Source organism: Cherax quadricarinatus, chromosome 18, assembly GCF_038502225.1.
Source record: "Cherax quadricarinatus isolate ZL_2023a chromosome 18, ASM3850222v1, whole genome shotgun sequence".
In the NCBI taxonomy this organism is placed as follows: Eukaryota; Metazoa; Arthropoda; class Malacostraca; order Decapoda; family Parastacidae; genus Cherax; species Cherax quadricarinatus.
Genome location: NC_091309.1, coordinates 20,422,597 through 20,434,692, shown reverse-complemented (window position 1 = coordinate 20,434,692; position 12,096 = coordinate 20,422,597). Strand labels below are relative to the sequence as shown.

General features: G+C 38.5%; 1 protein-coding gene across 1 annotated transcript in view; it reads left to right on the top strand.

Annotated features, from left to right (window-relative positions):
- Positions 1-12,096, top strand: part of LOC128689224 (dynein axonemal heavy chain 6-like) — a 75,789-nt gene that overhangs the window by 57,751 nt on the left and 5,942 nt on the right. The window contains exons 34-35 of the mRNA XM_070086322.1: positions 10,946-11,028; positions 11,698-11,839. Coding sequence (XP_069942423.1) covers positions 10,946-11,028; positions 11,698-11,839 — 225 coding nt within the window. The remainder of the gene's footprint in view (positions 1-10,945; positions 11,029-11,697; positions 11,840-12,096) is intronic.

The following is a 12,096-nucleotide window of genomic DNA, read 5'->3' as shown; positions in this document are numbered from 1 at the left end:
TCAGTTCCAGCTGCTTTACCCCCTTTCATTCTACGTAATGCCTCACGCACCTCCCCCACACTCACATCCTGTTCTTCACTCCTAAAAGATGGTATACCTCCCTGGCCAGTGCATGAAATTACCGCTTCCCTTTCTTTGTCGACATTTAAAAGTTCCTCAAAATATTCTCTCCATCTACCCAAAACCTCCATCTGCCCATCTACTAACTCCCCTACTCTGTTTTTAACTGACAAATCCATTCGTTTTCTAGACTTTCTTAACTTGTTTAACTCCATTTTTTTTTCTTATTTTCATTAAAATTCCTTGACAGTGCCTTGCCCACTCTATCATCTGCTCTCCTTTTGCACTCTCTCACCACTCTCTTCACCTTTCTTTTACTCTCCATATACTCTACTCTTCTTATAACACTTCTGCTTTGTAAAAACCTCTCATAAGCTAACTTTTTCTCTTTTATCACACCCTTTACCTCATCATTCCACCAATCACTCCTCATTCCTCCTGCACCCACTCTCCTATAACCACAAACTTCTGCCCCATATTCTAATACCGTATTTTTAAAACTATTCCAACCCTCTTCAACCCCCCCACTACTCATACTTGCACCAGCCCACCTTTCTGCCAATAGTTGCTTATATCTCACCCGAACTTCCTCCTCCATTAGTTTAAACACTTTCACATCCTTCTTGCTTGTTGTTGCCATTTTCCTCTTTTCCCACCTACCTCTTACTCTAATTGTAGCTACAACTAAATAATGATCCGATATATCAGTTGCCTCTCTCTCTCTCTCTCTCTCTCTCTCTCTCTCTCTCTATATATATATATATATATATATATATATATATATATATATATATATATATATATATATATATATATATATATATATATATATATATATATATATATTTTTTTTTTTTTTTTAACAAGTCGGCCGTCTCCCCCCGAGGCAGGGTGACCCAAAAAAAGAAAGAAAATCCCCAAAAAGAAAATACTTTCATCATCATTCAACACTTTCACCACACTCACACATTATCACTGCTTTTGCAGAGGTGCTCAGAATACAACAGCTTAGAAGCATATACGTATAAAGATACACAACATATCCCTCCAAACTGCCAATATCCCGAACCCCTCCTTTAAAGTGCAGGCATTGTACTTCCCATTTCCAGGACTCAAGTCCGACTATATGAAAATAACCGGTTTCCCTGAATCCCTTCACTAAATATTACCCTGCTCACACTCCAACAGATCGTCAGGTCCCAAGTATCATTCGCCTCCATTCACTCCTATCGAACACACTCATGCACGCTTGCTGGAAATCCAAGCCCCTAGCCCACAAAACCTTTACCCCCTCTTTCCAACCCTTTCGAGGACGACCCCTACCCCTCCTTCCTTCCCCTATAGATTTATATGCTTTCCATGTCATTCTACTTTGATCCATTCTCTCTAAATGACCAAACCACCTCAACAACCCCTCTTCTGCCCTCGGACTAATACTTTTATTAACTCCGCACCTTCTCCTAATTTTCACACTCCGAATTTTCTGCATAATATTTACACCACACATTGCCCTTAGACAGGACATCTCCACTGCCTTCAGCCGCCTCCTCACTGCTGCATTCACAACCCAAGCTTCACACCCATATAAGAGTGTTGGTACTACTATACTTTCATACATTCCCTTCTTTGCCTCCATAGATAACGTTTTTTGTCTCCACATATACCTCAACGCACCACTCACCTTTTTTCCCTCATCAGTTCTATGATTAACCTCATCCTTCATAAATCCATCCGCTGACACGTCAACTCCCAAGTATCTGAAAACATTCACTTCTTCCATACTCCTCCTCCCCAATTTGATATCCAATTTTTCTTTATCTAAATCATTTGATACCCTCATCACCTTACTCTTTTCTATGTTCACTTTCAAGTTTCTACCTTTACACACACTCCCAAACTCATCCACTAACCTTTGCAAATTTTCTTTAGAATCTCCCATGAGCACAGTATCATCAGCAAAAAGTAACTGTGTCAATTCCCATTTTGTATTTGATTCCCCATAATTTAATCCCACCCCTCTCCCGAACACCCTAGCATTTACTTCTTTTACAACCCCATCTATAAATACATTAAACAATCATGGTGACATTACACATCCCTGTCTAAGACCTACTTTTACCGGGAAGTAGTCTCCCTCTCTTCTACACACCCTAACCTGAGCCTCACTATCCTCATAAAAACTCTTTTCAGCATTTAGTAACTTACCACCTATTCCATATACTTGCAACATCTGCCACATTGCTCCCCTATCCACTCTATCATATATGCCTTTTCTAAATCCATAAATGCAATAAAAACTTCCCTACCTTTATCTAAATACTTACCTCTAATTCTTTCAATTATAACCCTATCGTTCACTTTTCTTGGTATACTCAGTAAACTTATTCCTCTATAATTTTTACAATCTCTTTTGTCCCCCTTCCCTTTATATAAAGGGACTATACATGCTCTCTGCCAGTCCCTAGGTACCTTCCCCTTTTTCATGCATTTATTAAACAATAATACCAACCACTCCAATACTATATCCCCCGCTGCTTTTAACATTTCTGTCATGATCCCATCAGTTCCAGCTGCTTTACCCCCTTTCATTCTACGTAATGCCTCACGCACCTCCCCCACACTCACATCCTGTTCTTCACTCCTAAAAGATGGTATACCTCCCTGGCCAGTGCATGAAATTACCGCTTCCCTTTCTTTGTCGACATTTAAAAGTTCCTCAAAATATTCTCTCCATCTACCCAAAACCTCCATCTGCCCATCTACTAACTCCCCTACTCTGTTTTTAACTGACAAATCCATTCGTTTTCTAGACTTTCTTAACTTGTTTAACTACATTTTTTTTTCTTATTTTCATTAAAATTCCTTGACAGTGCCTTGCCCACTCTATCATCTGCTCTCCTTTTGCACTCTCTCACCACTCTCTTCACCTTTCTTTTACTCTCCATATACTCTACTCTTCTTATAACACTTCTGCTTTGTAAAAACCTCTCATAAGCTAACTTTTTCTCTTTTATCACACCCTTTACCTCATCATTCCACCAATCACTCCTCATTCCTCCTGCACCCACTCTCCTATAACCACAAACTTCTGCCCCATATTCTAATACCGTATTTTTAAAACTATTCCAACCCTCTTCAACCCCCCCACTACTCATACTTGCACCAGCCCACCTTTCTGCCAATAGTTGCTTATATCTCACCCGAACTTCCTCCTCCCTTAGTTTAAACACTTTCACATCCTTCTTGCTTGTTGTTGCCATTTTCCTCTTTTCCCACCTACCTCTTACTCTAATTGTAGCTACAACTAAATAATGATCCGATATATCTGTTGCCTCTCTCTCTCTCTCTCTCTCTCTCTCTCTCTCTCTCTCTATATATATATATATATATATATATATATATATATATATATATATATATATATATATATATATATATATATATATATATATATATATTTTTTTTTTTTTCAACAAGTCGGCCGTCTCCCCCCGAGGCAGGGTGACCCAAAAAAAGAAAGAAAATCCCCAAAAAGAAAATACTTTCATCATTCAACACTTTCACCACACTCACACATTATCACTGCTTTTGCAGAGGTGCTCAGAATACAACAGCTTAGAAGCATATACGTATAAAGATACACAACATATCCCTCCAAACTGCCAATATCCCGAACCCCTCCTTTAAAGTGCAGGCATTGTACTTCCCATTTCCAGGACTCAAGTCCGACTATATGAAAATAACCGGTTTCCCTGAATCCCTTCACTAAATATTACCCTGCTCACACTCCAACAGATCGTCAGGTCCCAAGTATCATTCGCCTCCATTCACTCCTATCGAACACACTCATGCACGCTTGCTGGAAATCCAAGCCCCTAGCCCACAAAACCTTTACCCCCTCTTTCCAACCCTTTCGAGGACGACCCCTACCCCTCCTTCCTTCCCCTATAGATTTATATGCTTTCCATGTCATTCTACTTTGATCCATTCTCTCTAAATGACCAAACCACCTCAACAACCCCTCTTCTGCCCTCTGACTAATGCTTTTATTAACTCCACACCTTCTCCTAATTTCCACACTCCGAATTTTCTGCATAATATTTACACCACACATTGCCCTTAGACAGGACATCTCCACTGCCTCCATCCGTCTCCTCGCTGCTGCATTTACCACCCAAGCTTCACATCCATATAAGAGTGTTGGTACTACTATACTTTCATACATTCCCTTCTTTGCCTCCATAGATAACGTTTTTTGACTCCAAATATACCTCAATGCACCACTCACCTTTTTTCCCTCATCAATTCTATGATTAACCTCATCCTTCATAAATCCATCCGCCGACACGTCAACTCCAAAGTATCTGAAAACATTCACTTCTTCCATACTCCTCCTCCCCAATTTGATATCCAATTTTTCTTTATCTAAATCATTTGATACCCTCATCACCTTACTCTTTTCTATGTTCACTTTCAACTTTCTACCTTTACACACATTCTCAGACTCATCCACTAACCTTTGCAATTTTTCTTTAGAATCTCCCATAAGCACAGTATCATCAGCAAAAAGTAACTGTGTCAATTCCCATTTTGAATTTGATTCCCCATAATTTAATCCCACCCCTCTCCCAAACACCCTAGCATTTACTTCTTTTACAACCTCATCTATAAATATATTAAACAATCATGGTGACATTACACATCCCTGTCTAAGACCTACTTTTACCGGGAAGTATTCTCCCTCTCTTCTACACACCCTAACCTGAGCCTCGCTATCCTCATAAAAGCTCTTTACAGCATTTAGTAACTTACCACCTATTCCATATACTTGCAACATCCACTCTATCATATGCCTTTTCTAAATCCATAAATGCAATAAAAACTTCCCTACCTTTATCTAAATACTGTTCACATATATGCTTCAATGTAAACACTTGATCTACACATCCCCTACCCACTCTGAAGCCTCTTTGCTCATCCGCAATCCTACATTCTGTCTTACCTCTAATTCTTTCAATTATAACCCTATCGTATACTTTTCCTGGTATACTCAGTAAACTTATTCCTCTATAATTTTTACAATCTCTTTTGTCCCCTTTCCCTTTATATAAAGGGACTATACATGCTCTCCGCCAATCCCTAGGTACCTTCCCCTCTTTCATACATTTATTAAACAAAAGTACCAACCACTCCAACACTATATCCCCCCCTGCTTTTAGCATTTCTGTCATGATCCCATCAGTTCCAGCTGCTTTACCCCCTTTCATTTTACGTAATGCCTCACTTACATTCTGCTCTTCTTCACTCCTAAAAGATGGTATACCTCCCTGACCAGTGCATGAAATTACCGCCTCCCTTTCTTCCTCAACATTTAAAAGTTCCTCAAAATATTCTCTCCATCTACCTAATACCTCCCTCTCCCCATCTACTAACTCCCCTACTCTGTTTTTAACTGACAAATCCATACTTTCCCTAGGCTTTCTTAACTTGTTTAACTCACTCCAAAAATTTTTCTTATTTTCATTAAAATTTCTTGGCAGTGCCTCTCCCACTCTTTCATCTGCTCTCCTTTTGCACTCTCTCACCACTCTCTTCACCTTTCTTTTACTCTCCATATACTCTGCTCTTCTTATAACACTTCTGCTTTGTAAAAACCTCTCATAAGCTACCTTTTTCTTTTTTATCACACCCTTTACTTCATCATTCCACCAATCACTCCTCTTTCCTCCTGCCCCCACCCTCCTATAACCACAAACTTCTGACCCACATTCTAATACTGCATTTTTAAAACTATTCCAACCCTCTTCAACCCCCCCACTACTCATCTTTGCACTAGCCCACCTTTCTGCCAATAGTCGCTTTTATCTCGCCCGAACTTCCTCCTCCCTTAGTTTATACACTTTCACCTCCCTCTTACTTGTTGTTGCCACCTTCCTCTTTTCCCATCTACCTCTTACTCTAACTGTAGCTACAACTAAATAATGATCCGATATATCAGTTGCCCCTCTATAAACATGTACATCCTGGAGCCTACCCATCAACCTTTTATCCACCAATACATAATCTAACAAACTACTTTCATTACGTGCTACATCATACCTTGTATATTTATTTATCTTCTTTTTCATAAATTATGTATTACTTATTACCAAATTTCTTTCTACACATAGCTCAATTAAAGGCTCCCCATTTACATTTACCCCTGGCATCCCAAATTTAGCTACTACTCCCTCTATAACATTTTTACCCACTTTAGCATTGAAATCCCCAACCACCATTACTCTCATAAGAACATAAGAACGAAGGAACACTGCAGAAGGCCTACTGGCCCATGCGAGGCAGGTCCAAGTCCCTACCGGCTTAAGCCAATGCACCCAACCTAGTCAGGTCAGGTCACATTGACTTAAGGGAGGAACACGGCAACCGACCTGTTAGCACAAGCTATCAGGTCCAACTCACACCCACCCACATCTACTCATGTATTTATCCAACCTATTTTTAAAGCTACACAACGTTCTGGCCTCTATAACGGTACTTGGGAGTTTGTTCCACTCATCCACAACTCTATTACCAAACCAGTACTTTCCTATATCCCTCCTGAATCTGAATTTTTCCAACTTAAAACCATTGCTGCGAGTCCTGTCTAGGCTAGATATTTTCAGCACACTATTTACATCCCCTTTATTTATTCCTGTCTTCCACTTATAAACCTCAATCATATCCCCCCTAATTCTACGTCTTTCTAGAGAGTGCAGTTTCAGGGCCCTTAGTCTATCCTCATAGGGAAGGTTTCTGATACATGGGATCATCTTTGTCATCCTCCTTTGTACATTTTCCAGAGAATTTATATCCATTCTGTAATACGGTGACCAAAACTGTGCAGCATAATCTAAATGAGGCCTAACCAAGGATGTATAGAGTTGAAGAACAACCTGAGGACTCCTATTATTTATGCTTCTTGATATGAAGCCAAGGATTCTATTAGCTTTATTGCGAACACTTATGCACTGTTGTCTTGGTTTCAGATTACTGCTAACCAGAACTCCTAAATCTTTTTCGCAATCCGTAATATTAAGATCTACATTATTTAGTTTATATGTGGCATGGTTATTGTCCTGTCCAACATTTAGAACTTTGCATTTGTCTATATTAAACTGCATCTGCCACTTCTCCGACCACTGCATCAGTCTATTCAAATCTTCCTGGAGTGCTCGAATGTCCTCGTCAGAATGAATTCGACGGCCTATTTTGGTGTCATCGGCAAACTTGCCGATGTCGCTCTTTATGCCCTCATCTATGTCGTTTATGTAGATTGTGAACAGCAGGGGGCCCAACACTGACCCCTGTGGAACACCGCTCGTGACGCTTCCCCACTCTGATTTCTCCCCATTTATGCAAACTCTCTGCTGCCTATTTGTCAACCATGCCTCTATCCAGGAAAAAATTTCTCCTCCTATTCCATGTGCTTTAATTTTCCTCAATAGTCTCTGATGTGGGACCCTGTCAAAAGCCTTACTGAAGTCCATATACACAATATCATATTCATTACCATGATCTACCTCCTCAAATACCTTAGTGAAAAAAGTTAATAAATTCGTAAGGCAGGAACGCCCCTTTGTAAAACCATGCTGAGATTCGTTGATTAATTTATGCTTTTCAAGGTGGCTACGAACTGCCTCGGCAATTATTGATTCCATAAATTTTCCCACTATGGAGGTTAGGCTTATTGGTCTATAGTTCGAAGCTAAGGACCTGTCACCTGTTTTGAAAATAGGTATCACATTTGCCATTTTCCACTTATCTGGCACCATGCCAGTTTGTAGTGATATGTTGAAAAGATTAGCCAAAGGTGTGCTAAGCTCCTCTTTACATTCCTTTAGAACCCTTGCATACAGTTCATCAGGGCCTGGGGATTTGTTAGGTTTTAATTTATCTATTTGCCTAAGGACCATGTCACTTGTGACCCTAATAGTGCACAGTTTATTATCGTCCTGTTCTACATAATTTATCATTACTGGAATATCGCTGGTATCCTCCTGTGTAAAAACTGAGAGGAAGTATGTGTTAAAAATTCTACACATTTCCTTATCACTGTCAGTGAGCTGACCCGAGGAACTTTTGAGTGGGCCTATCTTGTCCCTGATCTTACTTCTGTATACCTGAAAGAATCCTTTTGGGTTAGTCTTCGATTCTCTTGCAACTTTAACCTCATAATCTCTATTTGCTTTTCTAATTCCCTTTTTTATTTCTCTCTTTAACTGAATATATCGATTTCTTAATTGCCCCTCTCCTCTTTTGATTTGCCTATATATGCCTCTCTTTTGACCAATCAGATATTTTAATCTATTGTTCATCCATTTAGGATCATTTTTGTTTGATCTGATTTCCCTATTTGGAACATAATTTGACTGAGCAGCTAGAACTATGCCCTGGAAAGCATCATATCGGCAACCATCACCACCTACCTGACCCCTAGTCAGGTCATTCCAGTTCAGCCCACCTAAGTAATTTTTCAGTCCTATGAAATCAGCCAAGCGAAAGTCAGGGACGGAGACTTGATTGCCATTATTAGGGGAATTCCATGATATGTTAAAACTGAGTGATTTGTGATCACTCTCCCCAAGCTCATCATTAACCTCAAGATTATTAATTAGTGTTTCCCTACTGGCAAGAACCAAGTCAAGGAGGTTATTTCCCCTAGTTGGCTCTGTCACAAACTGTTTTAAAAAACAATCCTGGATCGTATCAAGAAAGTCACCCGACTCTAAATTTCCTGTCAAATTGCTCCATTCACTCAACATTTCCCAGAATCTCTCTCTCTCCTCTACACTTCTCTCTTCTCCAGGTGCATACACGCTTACTATAACCCACTTTTCACATCCAATCTTTATTTTACTCCACATAATCCTTGAATTTATACATTTGTAGTCCCTCTTTTCCTGCCATAGCTTATCCTTCAACATTATTGCTACTCCTTCTTTAGCTCTAACTCTATTTGAAACCCCTGACCTAATCCCATTTATTCCTCTCCATTGAAACTCTCCCACCCCCTTCAGCTTCGCTTCACTTAAAGCCAGGACATCCAGTTTCTTCTCATTCATAACATCCACAATCATCTCTTTCTTATCATTTGCACAACATCCACGCACATTCAGACTTCCCACTTTGACAATTTTCTTCTTCTTATATATATATATATATATATATATATATATATATATATATATATATATATATATATATATATATATATGTATATATATATGCAAAACAACCACTCTGAAAGAATAGAGAAATTCCAAGCGCTTTCGTGACTACTCACATTATCAAGGAACAGTTCCTTCATAATGTGAGTAGTCACGAAAGCGCTTGGAATTTCTCTATTCTTTCAGAGTGGTTGTTTTGCATATTCTGAAATCAACTGTTTACTGTGATCTTATTGCATATATATATATATATATATATATATATATATATATATATATATATATATATATATATATATAAACACTGATCTCTGGCTGAAGGAGACTCGAACCTACGAACCTTAGGACAAGGTACTGCGTACCTTGTCCTAAGGTTCGTAGGTTCGAGTCTCCTTCAGCCAGAGATCAGTGTTTGTGTATATTTCGCATGCTCTCGCGAATTCCTTGCATATATATATATATATATATATATATATATATATATATATATATATATATATATATATATATATATATATATATATATATATATATATATATATATATATATGTATATATATATATATATATATATATATATATATATATATATATATATATATATATATATATATATATATTTATATATATTTATATACATGGGCTAGTGACGTCACGACCTAACAAAGGTGCCAAGGTCACAGGTAGTGATGTCACTCCATAAGGTATATACGTGCACTAGTATTGAGTGATTACATCCAATTGTCTACTTAGATATTAAATTTTATTTTATTCGCTGTAGTAATACATCTTGCTAGCAGCTGCCTTGGCGCAGGTTCGTGGTTGTACGACTCCTCAGTCACAGTTTGTAGCATTCACTAGTGCAAAAAATGTAGTTTATCAGACTAAGTGAATATCAAGCCTAGTATATAAGATTTGCCTTTCCATTTATTTCCTCAGGCTCTTTTGCATGTTAGCTGAAGAGAACGCATTTAATATTCAATGACTTTGTCCTATGTCTCATCACCATGAAGGCCTCTTGGTTTCCAATATATTTTTCATAACTGTTGTCACCCATTATCAGCAGCTTTGCACACATTCTGTCAGTAATCAGACATGCTTTATGTCATCATTTCATTGTATTCCTGTTATGATCTCTTGCCATTTGGTGTCAGACTGTATTAGACAGTAACGACCGTGTTTGGTCTAGCCGTGATCATTGATCATGCATTGTCTGAACAAAGAGCAATTTAGTGTTTCCAACTATTCCAAACTCCATTGCTCCATGATGAAGAGTGTTACATCCACTCCCTCTCACTGTATTACTTGGTATTACTTTCTATTACTTTTTATTCTGTGAGCATTGCATTTGGTAATTTTCATTGTTTTAGTTTTTTGTAATTGCTTTAGTCTTCGTGTTAATATTGTTTGTATTCATGTATATATGAATTTGTGGTTCCTTGTTTAGTGTAGGGGATTTCTTGACAAAGTTGAAACGCTGCCAAAATTATGGAAATAGATGATGGTGTTGGGGTAGATTGTGTTTCTCTTGAACTAAATAGAATTTTGGGGGGCTGTAGGATAGGGATGGAGAGTAGGAGTGTCGAAGATGACGGGGGAAAAAGTTGGTTGGGAGTTTGACGGTGAGAGTTTAGTGGTTGCATTTTTTCTTAATTTATTATCAATTACTCTGTTGTTAGCTTGTGGCCGGAGCGAGAGAAGTGGTGAACTGCATGCTGGGGGACCCAACGTTGCTGCGGCCAGACCTTGCTCTCTCCAAGATGTGAGTGTGGCCAATTTTGCTTTCTTTTCTGTAACATTTAATTAAAGTAAAATCTCTCTCTCTCTCTCTCTCTCTCTCTCTCTCTCTCTCTCTCTCTCTCTCTCTCTCTCTCTCTCTCTCTCTCTCTCTCTCTCTCTCTCTCTCTCTCTCTCTCCCTCCCTCCCTCCCTCCCTCTCTCTCCACCCTTTCCTCGAGGGAGGTTCGCTTTAAGGAACAATTGATTTAAATACCCTTCACATGCCCTAAATTGATTTATTCAAGATCGTACTACTGTAATGCATCAAATATCAATAAGAAATGCCTTTGTCGATTTGATATTGTTCGCATTATTTAATATTTTTTATTTTATTTTATGATACGTAGATTTATTTTGATCATTTTTCTTTGTATTTTATTAAATTTTATTAATTGATAGCTAAAACCATGATTGCCAGACCCAGTATTATTGTGCCACATCACGAGTCCTTTATTGTCGAACTTTTGTTAATAGTTTTACGATGATAGTTTTACGTTACTGTGAAATTATCAAGTTTTCTTACTGACCCTGAAATCCTCCCCAGGTATACTCCAGGTATATTTATAATATGATTGGTTTTGTTAGACCTGAATGTAATATCAATTCATGTTAAGTAGCAAGTGGTGTAATGAATGAGTGGGTGGTTGGTACAGGCTGGGGGTGGAAGACCGCAAGCTGCCTGTGTTGGTGTGGACACAACACCAGCGTGATGTGGGCGGGGAGGTGGTGAGTGCCGCCCGTGTCAGCGGCCTAGCCGGCATCACCAGGGTCGTTGTGGCACCCATACAGTGCAAGGTAAATTACTATCCAGCCCTTTAACTACGGGCGTTTTTTAATTTATTAATACAACATAAAAGGCCACCCTCGTCAGTTTGATAAGTTGTATCGTGTTTCTCTTTTATAAAGTTGACTCATAAATCACATTGAGTATGCAATTGTTTGATATGCATTTTTATTGTTTTGTAATAAGTATTTATTTCGTGAAGGTTTTTACTCTTAAAAGTATAAATATCAATATCAGTAATGGTGGATAAAGTATTGATGTGTACTGT